The 17,560-nt window shown below is 39.9% G+C and overlaps 1 protein-coding gene across 3 annotated transcripts in view; it reads left to right on the forward strand.

Moving 5' to 3' along the window:
* LOC122559359 (tryptophan 2,3-dioxygenase-like) overlaps nt 1-17,560 on the forward strand; it is a 94,135-nt gene that overhangs the window by 27,576 nt on the left and 48,999 nt on the right. For all 3 annotated transcript variants that reach the window (XR_006314406.1, XM_043708807.1, XM_043708808.1), the window contains exon 5: nt 5,353-5,480. Coding sequence is in view for 2 of the 3 variants with exons in the window: in XM_043708807.1 (XP_043564742.1) it covers nt 5,353-5,480 (128 nt within the window). In the remaining variant the exon portion in view is untranslated. The remainder of the gene's footprint in view (nt 1-5,352; nt 5,481-17,560) is intronic.

A 17,560-nucleotide genomic window follows, 5' to 3' on the forward strand; every position in this document is an offset into this window, starting at 1 on the left:
GTTAGAAGCAAAATTGATTTGCTTTTCCAATTCTAGACAAGACCAGAAGTAGCACCAATGGTGTAATTGCTCATTGGAGAAAGAGTTGGGTGTGAGAACCCATGTAAGACTGGAACAAAAAATGTTCAACATACCCCACAATGGCATAACTGGGACCAATGGAGGAATCTATAGCCATATCTTGGACTTATAGAAAGTGAGATGAGTTAAAGGAGTAATTGTTCAAAGTGAGAATGACGATTGAATCCTGATTGTTGAGGGGTGCATAACATTTAGGAGCTGAACATGTAGAATCTATTTGTGTGGAGTTGACAAATAGTAGGGGAAAGAAGTCACCTAGTGCGAGTGGTCTACAGACCACCAATAGTAACCAAAAGCTGAGGCAAAGTATACAAGGAGCATTGGCCACATGTGATAAACACATGGCAATAATCATGGATGACTTTCAACTTCCTAGAAACTTGAAAAATCAGATGACAGTGATAGCCTGGCTGAAGAGTTCTTCCTTTGCTTTCAAGATAACTTATTAGAACAGCCTGTTTTGGAACTGAACAGACAGTAGGTCATATTAGCCTTGGTATTGTGTAAAGTGACAGGATTAGGGAATGACTTTTGCAGTTAAGGCAGTAATAGGTAGCTGTGACCACTATATGAATGACTTTTATGTCCAGTTTGAAAGGGAGAAGATTGGGGATAAGACTAGCATTTTAAACCTAAATAAGAGCAACTAGAAGTTTGCAGACAACACCAAAATTGGTGACATAGTAGATGGTGAAGAAGATTTTCTAAGATTAGAAAGACATCTTGATCAAATGGGTCAATGGGCCAAAAAATGGCAGATGGAGTTCAATCTGGATAAATGCGACCTCACTTTCTCCCCTAAGGGATAGATCAATGCATGCAAAGGCTCAGGGGTAGCCACACTATTAAGTGTATATTATAGACCCTTAAAGAGTGGGAGAGAGTTTAGGGAACAGTTATGTTGCCAAATTCCTGAGTGTTAAAACAACAGGGCAATAATACTTGAGGGATATAGCTATCCAAATATCAGCCGGGATATGATCAGTGTGAAAGGCACAGATGGTACAAGATTCTTCAACTCCTTGCAAGGGAACCTTTTTTTTAACTTGCATGTCATAAGTTCAACCAAGAGAGGGAACAAATCTATGTTTAGTCTTAGAAATGATTTGGAGTTTCTGGTGTTAGAGTGGAGTGGACAAAGTCACGAGTCAGGCAAATCAACGTTTTGGGCTGGAGCCCTTCATCCAACCCAAAATGTAGATTTCACCTGCTCCTCGGATGCTGCCTGATCTGCTGTGCTTTTCGAGCAACACACTCTTGACTCTGATCTCCAGCATCTGCAGACCTCACTTCCTCCAAAGTAAAAAGTCACACAACACTGGGTTATAGTCCAACAGGTTTATTTGAAACCACAAACTTTTGGAACACTGCTCCTTCCTCAGATAGCTACTTGAGAAAGGAGCAGGTCTCCAAAAGCTTGTGGTTTCAAATAAACCTGTTTGGACTATAACATGTCCCCACAAAGACAAAAGGTACTGCCAAATCTAGAATTCCCAACAGCATAAAGGTTATAATAAAGCAAAAAAAAGCAACTGACAAATTTTGAAAACAATAATGAAGCTTAGAAGAGGACGACAAGTATAAGAATCAAGCTAAAAGGATATTAGGGGAGCAAAGTGAGTTTACAGGAAAATGCAAAGATATTTTATCAGCACATTACAAGCAAGAGGATGCCAATTCCTCAAAGAATTCAATGAAATTTGTTAGGCATGATCTTCCCTTAACAAAGCCATGCTGACTATCCCTGACTAGTCCATGCTTTTCTTAGTGACACAATCCAATCTGTTAGGATTGATTCTAATAATTTGACTAATGCTGAAGTAAGACCACCTGGCCTATTATTGTTTGTCATTTTCTTTGTACACTTTAGAAACAAAGGAACTACATTTGTATTCCTCTAGTCCTCAGGCACCTCACCTGTGTTTAGTGAAGATTGAAAAATAATTATCAGATCACTTGCTGTTTCCCCCTGATCTCTTTCAATATCCTAGGAAACAATCCATCTGGTTCTGGTGGCATATTCACTTCCAAGGATTCCAACTTCGCTAACACTTGCTCTCTCATTATGTCATTATGATTGTTTTACCAACATTTCAAACTACTCCTATTTAATTACTTATATCCACATCATCCCTTTCCTTTGTGAATACAAAGACAAAATAATCATTTAAAATTCTTCCCATATCCTTTGCATCTTCATAGAAGTTCCCTTCCTCATCTCAGATAGGTCCCACATTTTTCTTAACTACTCTTTACATACAGGTAAAACACCTTTAGGTTTTCCTTTATCTGGCTTGCTCATACATTTTCATTCCTTCTCTTTGATTTCTTCATTTCTTTTTTTACTTGAATCCCCTGTACTTCCTGAACCTAGTTGGCGTCGGCTATCTGCAGTGTTAAGCTATTTGTGACGATCATGTTGATAGTCTGGATCAAATATCTGGTAAGTGTAGTATAATATGGGAATCTATAAAGTTGTTCACTTCTCCAAAAGTGGTAAAAACTTAGTATTACTAAATCAAAAAAAACCTACAGAACACCAAGGTACAGAGGGTGTTAGGTGTTCTAATGCATAATTGTTAAAATGCAGAGGTAGCAGGTAGTCACAAATACTCAAGGAATAATCAAGAGGTAAATGTGGATATAATGCTTCAGTTATGCAGGGCATTGATAATAAATTTCATACTGTGTGCAGTTTTATTCTACTTATTTAAGGAAGGATGTATCTGCATCAGATGTGGTTCAGGAGAAGTTTACTAGATTAACCCCTTGAATGAGGGTCTTCTGAAGATAAGTTAAACAAGCTTTGCTTGTTTTCACTGGACTTAAGAAGACTGATGGGTAACTTTATCAAACTGTATAAGAATTGAATTGCCTTAATAACCGTAGAATCCCTTCAATGTGGAAACAGGCTCTTCAGCCCAGTGAGTCCACACTGAACCCTCCGAAGATTATCCCAATCAGACCCATTCCCCTACATTTACCCCTGACTAACGCACCTAACCTGATATCCCTGAACACTATGGGCAATCTTAGCATGGCCAATTCACCTACCCTGCACATCTTTGGATTGTGGGAGGAAACTGGAGCACTCGGAGGAAACCCATGCAGACACAGGGAGAATGTGCAAACACCACACAGACAGTCGCCCAAGGCTGGAATCAAACCTGGGACCCTGCTGCTGTGAGGCAGCAGTGCTAACCACAGTGCCGCCCCACGGAAGTTTCCTCTTGAGCAATCCAGAACATGGAGACACTTTTGAAATTAGGTGTGACCCTTCCAGGAGTGAGATGAAGAGATTTTTTTTCTCTCAGATGTTTGCGACTTAGTAATTCCCTGACTCAGAAAGCTGTACAGGAAGTGTATTGAATACTTTTCAGATACAGGTAGATAGATTCTTGTTAAGCGGAGGAATGAAGGAGTATTGCAGGTAAATGGGAATGTGGGATTTAAAGCTCAAACGGATCAGTCAGGATATTATTGAATGGCAAAGTGGGACTACTTATATTCCTATTTTGTATGTTCATGGATTGTCATTGATATGATAAAAGTGGCATTGGCCACAACAGGTCAACTACCATGAATCTAAGCAAACATTTGCCTAAAATGGGAGGATTCAGCCCATTGCCTTTTATTAAGAAAAATTTTAATGATACTTATTATTATAAATTTACTTTCTTCAATATTTATTTTGTAGAGAGGAATTATCACGATCATTCAACTGTATTTGTATTATTTTCATGAACAAAGACAGATGTAACATTGTAGATTTTTGTAAAAAAGTACTAATCTGTTTCTAACCAGACAAATTTGTGGTTAAAAAAACCTGGATGCTGCAAGTTACATGACTGCACAGCTAAAAGTTCTAAGTGGATTGCAGGAAGACACATGCAGGTTGTAAAATCTGATTATATACAAGAAATTTGCAAGCAAATCAGAACCTTAGCTTTGAAGAGGAACAGCAGATTGGAGGAACACCTCAAAAGGGACTCTCAAAATTTTGAAGTATCAAAGAAGTCATTTAATGTACCACCATTTTCAGCTTTGAAGTGTATACCTGGCTAAAAGTATCAAACAGTGTAAAAGTGCTGAAAACACTGATGAAGAACAAGGAATTTCCACTCCTTCCCAACGTCTGCTGGTCTGCTGCTTCCCCTTGTACAAGAAAACATCAACTATCCAGCTCCACAAACCATCATACTTGACTTCAAGTGTTGACCTCTTTATGTCAGCACAAATAACTCAAGTAATGGATCCCAACAGTACACCAGAGACTTATTGTTTATACATGTTTCAAAAACATAAGCAATCCAGCAACATTTCTTAAATTGCTGGATTACCACAAAGCTTACTGCCATTCAGGGAAAAGCATTTTCCACTTCTTGACCAGTTTAATTGTGGAAGATTATCTAGGAGCCAAGACATAATGTACACTCTGCATGTGTCATTCTGCACTGGAAACATTGAGTTTGATCTTGAATTCCACTATGACAGGACCACAGGTTTGAAATCTGGGGTGAGAGTGTGATGCTGGAAAATTACAGCAGGTCAGAGGAGAAGGAGAATCGAGGTTTCAGACATGAGCCTCATTCCTGTTGAAGGGCTTATGTCCGAAACGTCAATTCTCTTGCTCCTTAGAAACTGCCTAACCTGCTGTGCTTTTCCAGCACCACACTCTCGACTCTGATCTCAAGTACCTGCAGTGCTCACTTTCTCCAGGTTTGAAACCTGCTCACCGTGGGCGGCACGGTGGCACAGTGGTTAGCACTGCTGCCTCACTGCGCCAGAGACCCGGGTTCAATTCCCGCCTCAGGCGACTGACTGTGTGGAGTTTGCACATTCTCCCCGTGTCTGTGTGGGTTTCCTCCGAGTGCTCCAGTTTCCTCCCACAGTCCAAAGATGTGCAGGTCAGGTGAATTGGCCATGCTAAATTGCCCGTAGTGTTAGGTAAGGGGTAAATGTAGGGGTATGGGTGAGCCCCCGCTTCGGCGGGGCGGTGTGGACTTGTTGGGTCGAAGGGCCTGTTTCCACACTGTAAGTAATCTAATAAGCTGATACTTAGAATATTCAGCTTAAGTGTCTAGTAGAGCAACAAAGAATGTGTAGATCTTTTGGACACTCTATAACTTTAGTAATTTACATTCTAAACATTGCTTTTATTTGTTTTTGTTATGTTGGAGGCTGAACTAAACAGCACTTTTTGACTATGCCAAATTATCCTTTTAAATAGAACAGGTATTAATTTGCAACCCATGAAATGATGTGTTCCAGGTGAGAGACGAAAGGAATATGCTAAAAGTGATCTCAAGAATCCATCGAATTGCAATAATCCTTAAGCTTCTGGTGGACCAGTTTGCAATTCTGGAGACTATGACAGCACTGGACTTCTTTGATTTCAGGTAGCGAAAATTTGCAACTATCGCGAATAAGGGGAAAAGCTATATGTAATGCATTTGACTGGAAAGAAACAATTTCTTATTATCTACAAAACATATGATTGCATTTATTTTCATACTTGTTGCAATGAAGACCTCTGCCTTAGAGATTCTGAACATATGACTTCACATCTCTGGTATTTGATCAATACATGATGAGGAGGTGATAATGCAGTGAAAAATTCTACTAGGCTAGAAATCTAGAACCTGAGGCAAATATTTGGGACACATGGCTTGAATACCACAGTGACACATCACTAAATTTGAATTTTGTTAAATTGGAGACCACATAACCGCTGCAAATTTTCATTAAAGCAAAACATCTGCTTCTCTAATGTCCTTTAGGCAGGAAATCTTCCATCTTTATCTTGTCTCACTTACACATGAAGCAGCAATATGGTTGACTCCATTGTTATCCGGGCGACTGAAAATTGAAAATAATTGCTGCCCTAGCCAATGATGCCATCATCCTATGAAGGACTTATCCCCTGAGATAATTCAGTTTCTTGGATGTAATGCCTAGGTGAAAGATATGTATCATTAGGAATCCTTGAAGGAGGCAGATTAGCATGTGCCTGAAGCAATCTCAGGCCAGTCAAACATATATTTGTGAGACAGAAGGAAGATCTTTTGTAGCCATGTAAGTGTCTGGTGCAGGACATAGTAGCGATGCAGGATCTGCTATTGCACTCTAGCAATTATCGTATGGAGGTTTGAGATGAGAAGGAGGAGCAGTAAAAATTGCACCCTAAATGACTAATGATCCTGCCTCCAACGCTGCAGGGAAAATAGCTCTCCCTGTAGCTCAAATCCTTAAACCCTGGCAACGTCCTCATAATTTTTTTCTGAACCTTTCAAGTTTCACAACACCCTTCTGATAGGAGGGAGACAAGAACTGCACACAATATCCCAAAAGTGGCCTAACTAATGTGCTGTACAGCCACAAGTTGACCTCTCAACTCCTATACTCAGTGCTCTGTTCAATAAAGGAAAGCATACCAAAGGCCTTCTTCACTATCATATCTACCTGAGACTCCACTTTCAAAAGAACTAATTTGTCTCTTGCCTCCCTCAACGTTCTGGCATAGATCTGGACCATGGATTGTTTATGGGAGCAACTATGATGTCAAAACTCCTGATGTATGGGGGTCGGGGATAAGGACATGGGAAAAGGTACTCAAGCTCTTAAATTGTTCTATTCGATAATGTGTCTAAAAAGCTTGGAAATTCAGGTGTTGTTACTACAGTTTGCACTGAGCTTTACTGGAGCACTGAGGCAAGCCTGAGACAACGATGTTGGCCAGGGAACACGGTGGTGTGTTGAAATGGCAGGCACCCAGAAGCTCAGGTCCCCCTATCCACATATCATTTGCTCCTTCTCCCACCCTCCACTTCTTCTTAGCATATATACCACCTTTTTCCCAAATGCAATCAGTTCTGAAGAAGGATCGCTGGTCCGAAAATCATTATTTGTTTTCTGCAGATGCTGCCAGACCTGCTGAGTTTTGCCAGCAATTTCTGGTTTTGTTTCTGGTTTTTAGTATCTGCAGTTCTTTTTTTGCTTTGATAACGTAGAACCTGGCATAACAGAGGTCAACTCACTGACCACCTGATTTTGTCACTGACCAGACAAAATGTTTACCCACACAAGCACCTGACTCACGGTCAGACCTGACATTGCCTCTTGATACAACCATACTCGTTAATGTGACCTGATGATGCCCGTGACTTGACTACCCCAATCCAATGAGCCTTTTGATCTCATCGCATAGCACTCAAATGAATGATTATATCTTGAACCCAACCTTGCTACTTACCTACTTAACCCACCTCTACCCATTCATCTGCTGACCCATTTACTAGTCCACACTTGTGTATTAAATTTCTCAAAAACCTCTTGCCATGGATAGTAGTATAAAAAGGAACCATGTCCTCCTCTTACTCCACTCCTTTTATGAACATCTGGATTTGAATAGGACCTACTGCATTGTATGTTGCTCTCTGAGGCAGGATCAAATGATTACATAAGAAAAAAGCTTCAAGTCAGTAAAGTCCTTGTGAGCAATAGCAATAAGTCCAGCATTGCCATTGACCAGTGTCTAAGCTGTTACTATGTATAAGGAAGTCAGATGAAGAGAGAAAAAATCCTCCATTGTCCTGACGAAAGTATCAAGGAAGAATACCAAACACTAATTACATAAAAGGCACCAAATGGCAACAAGAAACATAAAGAAAAATGATGAAAGAGAGTCAGCCCAACTATATCTCCAAGGTGATGCAATAGGTTCATTGAATACCAATACTTTCTTCAAGGCCACTGTGCCTCTGATTCCCATACTTTGGGAAAGAGTTGAAAGTCCTTAAGAGAGCAGATTTAACAGAATGAATCCAGGGTTAAGGGAGTTTAGACTGGAGAAGCTGGGGTAATACTCTTTGAAGCAAATGAAATCAAGATAAAGTCTGATAGAGGTGAAAAGATTGTGACACGTTTGGAAAAGTAGTCAAGGAAATACTGTTCACGTTAAGTAATGTTTAAGTAATTTATGGTTTTCGGTGAGAACTGTTGGCGGGGTGGGTGGTTCAGGATGGGAGAGATGGCAACGAACTTTATTACACAGCTTTATTACACTTTGGTAATAGCCTTGAACCTATTATGCACGGGAATTGTAGGAGTATTGACATTCAATAACTTTTTCCAAAGAAAATCTGCTGACCGCATGAAGGAAATAAACATGCAGCGCTATGGTATAAAGCGGGAATGGGATTGATTGATTTGGTGTATGGAAAGCCAGCAAGGACTAGGTGAGCTGAATGTCTTCTGTGATATTGCGAGTTCTATGAAGCTAAGATTAAAATGCTTACATGATGCTCATGATCTTAGTGAATGTTATTCTTGAACTTGCCATCATCAAAAGCTGTTAACTATCAGCTTCAGTGCAATGCATATTACGTTCTCGTGTTTGATTTAGTGTACCACTCATAAAATAAGGATTGGCAAAATAATAATACAGATTCTTCCTTGAAGACAGGGATAGTAATTAAGAGGTTAAACATGCATGTATTACTTCTGCCATTGTGTACTAATGACAAGTCATGGAACTAATACATTTTGATACATTTGGAGTATTATTATACAAATCTGAGCAAGATGTCAAGATAGCATCACAAAGTGCAATGTTCTAGTATAAAAGGTCTCCTCCTTACTTTTGGCCAATGGTGAGTCAATTTGTAGTAGTCAGACCAGTCAGTTGATACTGTTCAGTTCAGTCAGTCAACGATGTATACATCATAATATCGAACAAAGTAAGCATTGAACCCAAACTGTGGTGTAATTCTGAGATATATTAATGTACATAATTGGTGTTGTTAATAATGTCAGGATATCTGTCTCAAGATATTATCTCAATATAATCTTTGTGGTAGATGTTATGTAGGCTGACATATAGAAAACATAATAGGAGGCAATGGCCTGATGTTGTTATCACTGGACTATTAATCCAGAAATCCAGATGATATTCTGGGGGTAGGATCTAATCCCGTCATGATGAAATTTTGAACTCAATGTTTATAAAATTAAAATCTGGAATTAAGAGTCTAAATGATGACTATTGTTGTTTGTTGGAAAAACCCATCTGGTTCAACTAATGTTCTTTAGGGAAGGAAAGTGCCATTCTTACTTGGTCTGGCCTACATGTGACTCCAGGCCCACAGCAAGCTGGTCAGCTCCTAACAGCCTGAAAGGAAATTAGGGCTGGGCAATAAATGCTGGCCTAGCCGGTGATGCCCACGTACCATGAATTAATTTTATTTTTAAAATTGCATCATGGTGCCAGCAAGTGAGTAATAGAAGCTAGAGACAGCGAGGTATCAAAGGCTTAAGAAAAGAATTTCAATCATTGCAGTTGTGAAAAGTTCTTTTCCTAATAGCCCCCCACCAGTTGTCTGAGTTCAGTGCTGAATTTGTCACTGCGATCAAGAATGAAAACTACAAATTATACTGGAACAAGAAACACTTCTCCTTAAAGAAAAGTAACAGTGCCTATCTTTAAAAAAAATTAATGCTGAAAGGGCAACTCCATCCTCAGACAGTGATTCTCAATTAGACATTAGGGCGAAAAGAAGAGAAAAACTGTTTATATATCGAAACAGCTTCCCTGTTCTCAGTCATCAGTTTGTTCATCTACCTTACTCCATGAAAAAGGCACAAAGACAGAGAGAAAAGGTGCATGCAATATCATAACTCATTCTCTTTTTTTGCATAAATGCTCACTAAAGGCACAAGCCTGCAATATTTAAAGCAGCTACCATCAGGGGTAAAAAAAACAAGAAGCAAGAACATAAAAAGCACTGCACAAGATCATGGATTTTTATTCTGACATTTTGAAGAACACAATGCAGTATAATGTGGATAAAAAGCAAACATCTGTACATGGATTGACACTCCAGTCACTGAACATATTTAAGAAAGGAACAAATAGTATTCTACAAGCTAATTATGTCAAGGTTGTCTGGGAAGAGAGCATGAGTATGGCATTGAGACAAGGATTGGCAATGAGCGTTTTGAATGACAAACCGACTCAAATAGGCTTTCTTCTGCTCCTAATTTTGATATATTTGTGGAATCTTTGTATTTGAAAAACTAGGCAGTTTCCTAGAAGCTACTCCCCTTCTATGTTTGGAGTAGTTTGCCTGAGCTGTTGAGAGGACATGAGGATCAATGACATTGCAATACATATGCTCCGATACCTTTCTGGGATGCATTTCCTTCCAAAGTGTTAAGGGTAGTATGATAAAAAAATTGAAGGAAAGACTTGCTTTATGATAAAATATTTTCAAAGATTGAAAAATATTCTGGTGTATTTATGCGAACTGTATATATCTTTGTGGAACAAATTTCTAAAAGTGGAAGCTGGTTGCAAAATTTGCCCATTCACTTAACTTCCCTCAATTGCCCTAATGCTTCTTTACATCATCCTCAGCACTCTCACTCCCACATTGTTTTTTGTTGTAAAAATCATCATGTTTTACCAGCCTTGCTGCTACTTAGTTAGTAAACATTTTGTTGTTCATGCTGATAATAAATTGTTGGTGATGATCTGTCAAAAACCTCTCAAGCGTACCACCAAGATTACATAGAACATAGAACATAGAACATAGAAAAATACAGCGCAGTACAGGCCCTTTGACCCTCGATGTTGCGCCGATCCAAGCCCACCTAACCTACACTAGCCCACTATCCTCCATATGCCTATCCAATGCCCGTTTAAATGCCCATAAAGAGGGAGAGTCCACTACTGCTACTGGCAGGGCATTCCATGAACTCACAACTCGCTGAGTAAAGAATCTACCCCTAGTATGGCGACCAAAACTGCACATAATATTCCAGATGCGGCCGTACCAGAGTCTTATACAACTGCATCATGACCTCAGGACTCCGGAACTCAATTCCTCTACCAATAAAAGCCAGTACGCCATATGCCTTCCTCACCGCACTATTTACCTGGGTGGCAACTTTCAGAGATCTGTGTACATGGACACCAAGATCCCTCTGCTCATCCACACTACCAAGTATCCGACCATTAGCCCAGTACCCCATCTTTTTGTTATTCTTCCCAAAGTGAGTCACCTCACACTTAGCTACATTGTATTCCATTTGCCACCTTTCTGCCCAGCTCTGCAGCTTCTCTATATGCTGCTGTAACCTGCCACATGCTTCCTCACTGTCAACAACTCCTCCGACTTTTGTGTCATCCGCAAACTTGCTCACCCAACCTTCTAACCCCTCTTCCAGGTCATTTATAAAAATGACAAACAGCAATGGTCCCAAAACAGATCCTTGCGGAACACCGCTAGTGACGGCACTCCATGAAGAAACTTTGCCATCAACTACTACCCTCTGTCTTCTTCCATCCAGCCAATTCCTAATCCGAACCTCCAACTCACCCTCTATGCCATATCTCCGTATTTTCTGCAGTAGCCTACCATGGGGAACCTTATCAAACGCCTTACTAAAATCCATGTATACCACATCTACCGCTTTCCCCTCATCAACCTCCTTCGTCACCTTTTCAAAGAATTCAATAAGGTTTGTGAGGCACGACTTGCCCTTCACAAAACCATGCTGACTATCCTTGATCACATTATTCCTATCCAGATGTTCATAAATCCTGTCCCTTACAATTCTCTCTAAGACTTTGCCCACAACAGAAGTGAGACTCACCGGCCTATAGTTACTAGGGTTATCCCTACTCCCCTTCTTGAACAAGGGAACCACATTTGCTATCCTCCAGTCTACTAGAACTATTCCTGTAGACAACAAGGACATAAAAATCAAGGCCAATGGCTCTGCAATCTCCTCTCTTGCTTCCCAGAGAATCCTAGGATAAATGCCATCAGGCCCAGGGGACTTATCTATTTTCACCCTGCATTTCACATCTACTTGTAAAAACTCAAGAGTACAGTTTCGAAGCACAATGCAAATAAGACCCATGAATGACACATTACAATGACCTTAGACAATTCGAAACATTACTAAGAACAAGGATATTCATCTCGACCTACAAGTGGATATTATTGAATCTGAGTTAAAAAATAGCCTTCATATTGATCTCATTCAGTTTTATCATACTGAAACACATCTGGTTCAGCAAGGTGCATCTGATGATGTGCTGCCCTAACTGCTCGATAAGCAGCCTGAATACATTCAACAGGTCCTAAGCAAGCATATTCTTTCCAGTCATTCAGAGATGGACTAGGATCTCATAGGTTTCAGAGACAAACAAGTGATTATTCCACAAGACCTAAATCAAATTATACAGAGAGGTCACAAAGATGAAGAAAAAATCCAAAAGATTGGTGTGTGCATTCATGTCATTCCTGAAGAAGGGCCTGTGCCCGAAACGTCGAATCTCCTGTTCCCTGGATGCTGCCTGACCTGCTGTGCTGTTCCAGCAATAAAGTTTCAACCATGTATTAGTCTAGTATTGATAAGGACATTGACCAAGTCATCTAAAAATGTGAACTCCATCAACTTTAACAATCAAAGAAAAAGTTCATTTCACAGGAGATTCCTTATGAGCTATGCTGCAAGGTTGTGATTGATATTTTCCATGCTCAAGAACATGATCACATTCTGGTAACTGACTGTTTCACCAAATTCTCTTTTTTCTGAGACAAATCAAAGATATCAGTCATGCAACCAATTAACCACCATATTCTTAAACAAATACTTTGTATCAGTATTCTCCAAAGAGAAGAAATTGTTGGGGATGATGATCTCAGGGAGGGGAGTGTTGAATCTCAAAGTCAAGGTGCTATTAAAAAGGTAGAGGTGTTGTGCATCTTAAAAAGTATTAAGATAGATAAGTCCCAGGTCCTGATGGGATCTATCTCAGAATATTTAGAGAGGCAAGAGAACAAATGGCTGGAACATTGACAGACATATTTGTATCCGTGTTGTGAGGTCCCAGAAGACTGGAGGATAGCTAAAATGTTCCATTGTTTAAGAAGGGTAACAGGAATAATCCAGGAATTTAGAGCTTGTTAGCCTCACATTGGTGGTAGGGAAATTATTGGAAAAGTTTCTCCGGGACAAGATCTACATGCATTTAGAAGCAAATGGACTGATTAGCAATAAACAGCATTGGTTTACTGTGGGGGAGGTAATGCCTCACAAACAGGATTGGGTTTTTTGTTGAAGATGATTGATGAGGGGAAAACGGTCAATGTTGTCTGCATGGACTTCAGTAAAATCTTTGACAAGTTCCATCATGGCAGACTGCTACAAAAGTTGAAATCACATGGTATCAGGGGGAGCTGGCAACATGGATATAGAACTGGCTTAATCATGGATTGACAAGGGTAGCAGGGGAATGGAGTGCTGTAACGAGTGGGTATCCCATAGGGAGTAGTGCTGGGACCTCTGCTGTTCGTGACCTACATAAATATTCTGGAGGAAAACATAGCTGATCTAATTAATGAGTTTGTGGATGATACAAATACTGGTGGAGTTGTGGATAGTGAGGAAGATTGTCAGAGGATACAGCAGGATATAGATCAATTGGAGGCTTTGGCAGAAAAATGGTAAATGGAGTTTAATCTGGACAATTGTGAGGTGATGCATTTTGGAAGGTCAAGTATAGGTGGAAATTATACAGACAATGACAGAATCCTTTGGAGTATTGATATGCAGAGGGATCTGGGTATGCAGGTCCACAGATCACCGAAGGTGGTAGTGCAGGTGGATAAAGGAGTAAGAAAAGCTTATAGTATGCTGGCCTTCATTGGAAGGGGCATTGAGTACAAGGATAAACAAGTTATTCTGCAGCTTTCCAGAACTTTAGTTAGGCCGCTCTTACAATATTGTATACAGTTCTAGTCACCATACTACCAGATGGATGTGGACGCTTTGAAGAGGGTGCAGAAAGATTTACCAGGATGTTGTCTGATACAGAGGATTTTAGCTATGAAGAAAATTGGATAAACTGGGTTTGTTTTCACTGGAACGAGGGAAGTTGAGGGGTCACCTGATAGAAGTTTATAAGGTTGTGAATGGATAGAAACTAAATATGAGGCTTTTTCCCAGGGTGGAGGATTCATTTAGTAGGGAATACAGGTTTAAGGTACAAGGGAAAGGGGAAGTTTAAAAGAGGTGTGCAAGGCAAGTTTTCACACAAAGAATGGTGAGTACCAGGAAAGTGTTGCCAGAGGAGGTGGTGGAAGCAGACACAATAGCAGCATTCATGAAACACCTGGATGAATACATGAATAGGAATGGAATAGAGGGATATGGATCCTGTAAGTGAAGACAGTTAGAGTCATAGAGTCATAAAGTCATAGAGATGTACAGCAAAGAAACAGACCCTTCGGTCCAACTTGTCCATGCCGACGAGATATCCCAACCTAACTGAGTCCCACTTGCCAGCATTTAACCCTTTAAACCCTTCCTATTCATACACCCATCCAGATGCTTTTTGAATGTTGTAAATGTACCAGCCTCCACTACTTCCTCTGGCAGCTCACTCCATATAAGCACCACCCTCTGCGTGAAACAGTTGCCCCTTAGGTCCTTTTTATATCTTTCTCCTCTACCATAAACCTATGCGCTCTAGTTCTGGACTCCCCCAGCCCAGAGAAAAGACCTTCTCTATTTATCCCATCCATGCTCCTCATGATTTTATAATGTCACCGCTCAGTCTCTGATGCTTCTGGATTAACAGCCCCACTTTTCAGCCTCTCCCTATAGCTCAAATTCTTCAACTCTGATAACATCTTTGTAAATCCTTCTGAACCCTTCAGGTTTCACAACATCCTTCAATAGGATGTGCAAGACAGTTGAGTTTTTGGTCAATGGTAACCCCAACGATGTTGGTAGTGGAGAATTCAATGATGGAGGTACCAGTGGTTAGATTGTCTCTTATAGAATCAAAGAGTCACAAAACATAGAAGCAGACCCTTCGGTACAACTCATCTGTACTGACCAAGTTTCCCAAGCTAAACTAGCCCCATTTGCCTGCATTTAGCCCATATCCCTCTAAACTTTTTCTGTTCATGTACCTATACAAATGTCTTCTAAATGTTGTAACCATACCCGCAACCAACTCTGGCAGTTTGTTCCACATAGCAACCAACCTCTGTGTGAAAATGTTGCACCTCAGGTCCCTTTTAAATCTTTCTCCTCTCACCTTAAAAATATGCCCTCTCATTTTGAACTCACTTACCTGAGGGAAAAGAACTTTTCCATTCACCTTATCTCCTCCTCTTGATTTTATAAACCTCTACAAGGTCACCCCTCCACCTCCTACACTCCAGCCTGTTCTTTTAATTCAAACACTGCAGTCCGGCAACATCCTGGGAAATCTTTTCTCTTTTGGACACTCTAAAATGTAATAATATCCTTCCTAAAGCAGGGTGACCAGAACTGTACACTGTATGAAATATGCCAGCAGAGGCTTGGAAGGCTGGAAGGTCAGTTCCTGTGCTGTATTGTTCGTTGTTTATTCTATTAAGTGTTTTTGGTGCAGAAAGTAGGGCCTTCAATACATTACCTTTTCTCCTCAATACCCTCAGTCAAATGACTTTTCTGTGAATACACTGTCCAAATGGTGAAGTCCATGATTACTCACCATAAAGCTGCTTGCTCAGATATTTGGATACCCATGGATATTTAGATCTATATACAATTGCCTTAGTCAATGGTTTAACCTGACTGGAAGCTCTTATGACTGGGAGACAGATCCACATAGTGCTTCCCCTACACATTCTTACCACCTAACCACAGGATGCATTTCTGGAAAGAAGGATAGAGAAAAAGAAGAAGAAAAGTAAAGAGCATCATCAATGAGAATCACGAGAAAGCATCAGAGTTCAAGATTTTCTTATGAATACACAGGTTCCGAGGAAAATACTGCAACGTTATGTCCAGCTCAGGCAATAGGATAAAGTCACAAACAGTGGTCAATTCATACAACAAAACAAGCAGCTCACCTGGGTTATATACAGTCAACAATCTGCCATACAGGAGGAAGATTTGGATACTAATGGTATCAAAGCAGACAACATATATACATCAATGAGAGATGGTATATGAAATGGTGATGATAAATAATAGCGGTTTAAAATATCCTCCCTTGAAGTTTTACATACATTATGTCACAGCAATGCAGTTGTTGTGTGCCTACTGCTGTCTGGATAGTTGCCCAAGCCCACCATGTCAGAAGGGAAAGAAGTGTATCAGCATAGTATACTGACAAAATCTAGTATTGTTGCCAGGTTAACTTAGATCAGGTTTACAGCATAGAAAGTCCAAAAATTTAAATGGAAGAATCAATTCTTAATTTTACATCTGAAAGTGGTATATTTTCTTTGTTTGCTGGATGTATTAGGCAAAGGTAGACATTGGAATTAGGCCACATACAATCTACAATCTCTTTCAATGGTGTTACAGGTATGATGTGCTAAGTAGCCTCTTTTATGTTCCTAATGCCTTGTTCATAGTTTAAATTTGTTAGGGTAAGGAAAAATTCAACAACTACTTGAGATGAGTGTTAATGAAAATTTTACCTGTTATAAAAATGATTGGACAAGAATATCTCTGGTTCCTATGCAGAGTAATGGCATAAATCGGTGTGGACACATGAGGGCGGAATCTGTTGCAGGCTTGAAGGCTCAAAAATAATTGTAACATCAAACTGAGCTCAATCTGTTTTGAGGAAAGAGATGCTCAATATGACCACAAGAATCAGAAAGTCCTAACAACGAGGCATATCACACTGAGTGGGCACTTGTCAGAGTGGACATCCTTCTACATGAGGACTACTCTCTAATTTGGCACAACAGAGTCAAATCTCTGTCCAGATAAAACAGGAAGTATCAGAAAATAAAGAATGTGGCAAGGAAAGGTTGCTAAACACTGAACCAATGATGATTCAGGATTCCATTTCTCAAACGGTTGCATGTCAACTTTTTCATGAATTCTACTACCCATTCCGATCCTTCACACATTTTTACTTTCCTGATATTCTATCCTTTGCCTACCCACGCCTCAGCATTCAAATGGAACATATAGTTTAAATCATTGCCAAACTCACATCTTCTCAGTGCCTCTTATTCATAAAACTACTGGAGCAAAACTGTCGAGAATAAAATTGGGAATAGCAAAAAGAGTTTTTTTTAAACGAAAGCCTGAAAAATGTATCTGTACTTATATAATTACTTGTGAACTCCTTGAGAATATATAGATTGGTAGATGTTTTTACCTTTCTTTCTCTCCTGTTTTCCTAAAGGTCTATATATGTTCCACAGATGAGGACGTGGTAGTTTTTCCCAGACAATGCTCAGATATATTTGTAATGTGTGAGTATCTTCTTCTTAGGTAGCCCTTGGGACAAAGGATTTCTTGTTTGGGTTGTTTAGAAGTGATTAAATAATCCAATGCTGGATCTGCACATACAGATGCAGGCCGGGGAGTAATCTTGGCTTTACCAAGTGGGTGGATGGGATGCTTGCTTGTCGAAGATGCTCATGATGGTTGGTAGCTTGGTGAA

This window comes from Chiloscyllium plagiosum, chromosome 19, assembly GCF_004010195.1.
Source record: "Chiloscyllium plagiosum isolate BGI_BamShark_2017 chromosome 19, ASM401019v2, whole genome shotgun sequence".
Taxonomy (NCBI): Eukaryota; Metazoa; Chordata; class Chondrichthyes; order Orectolobiformes; family Hemiscylliidae; genus Chiloscyllium; species Chiloscyllium plagiosum.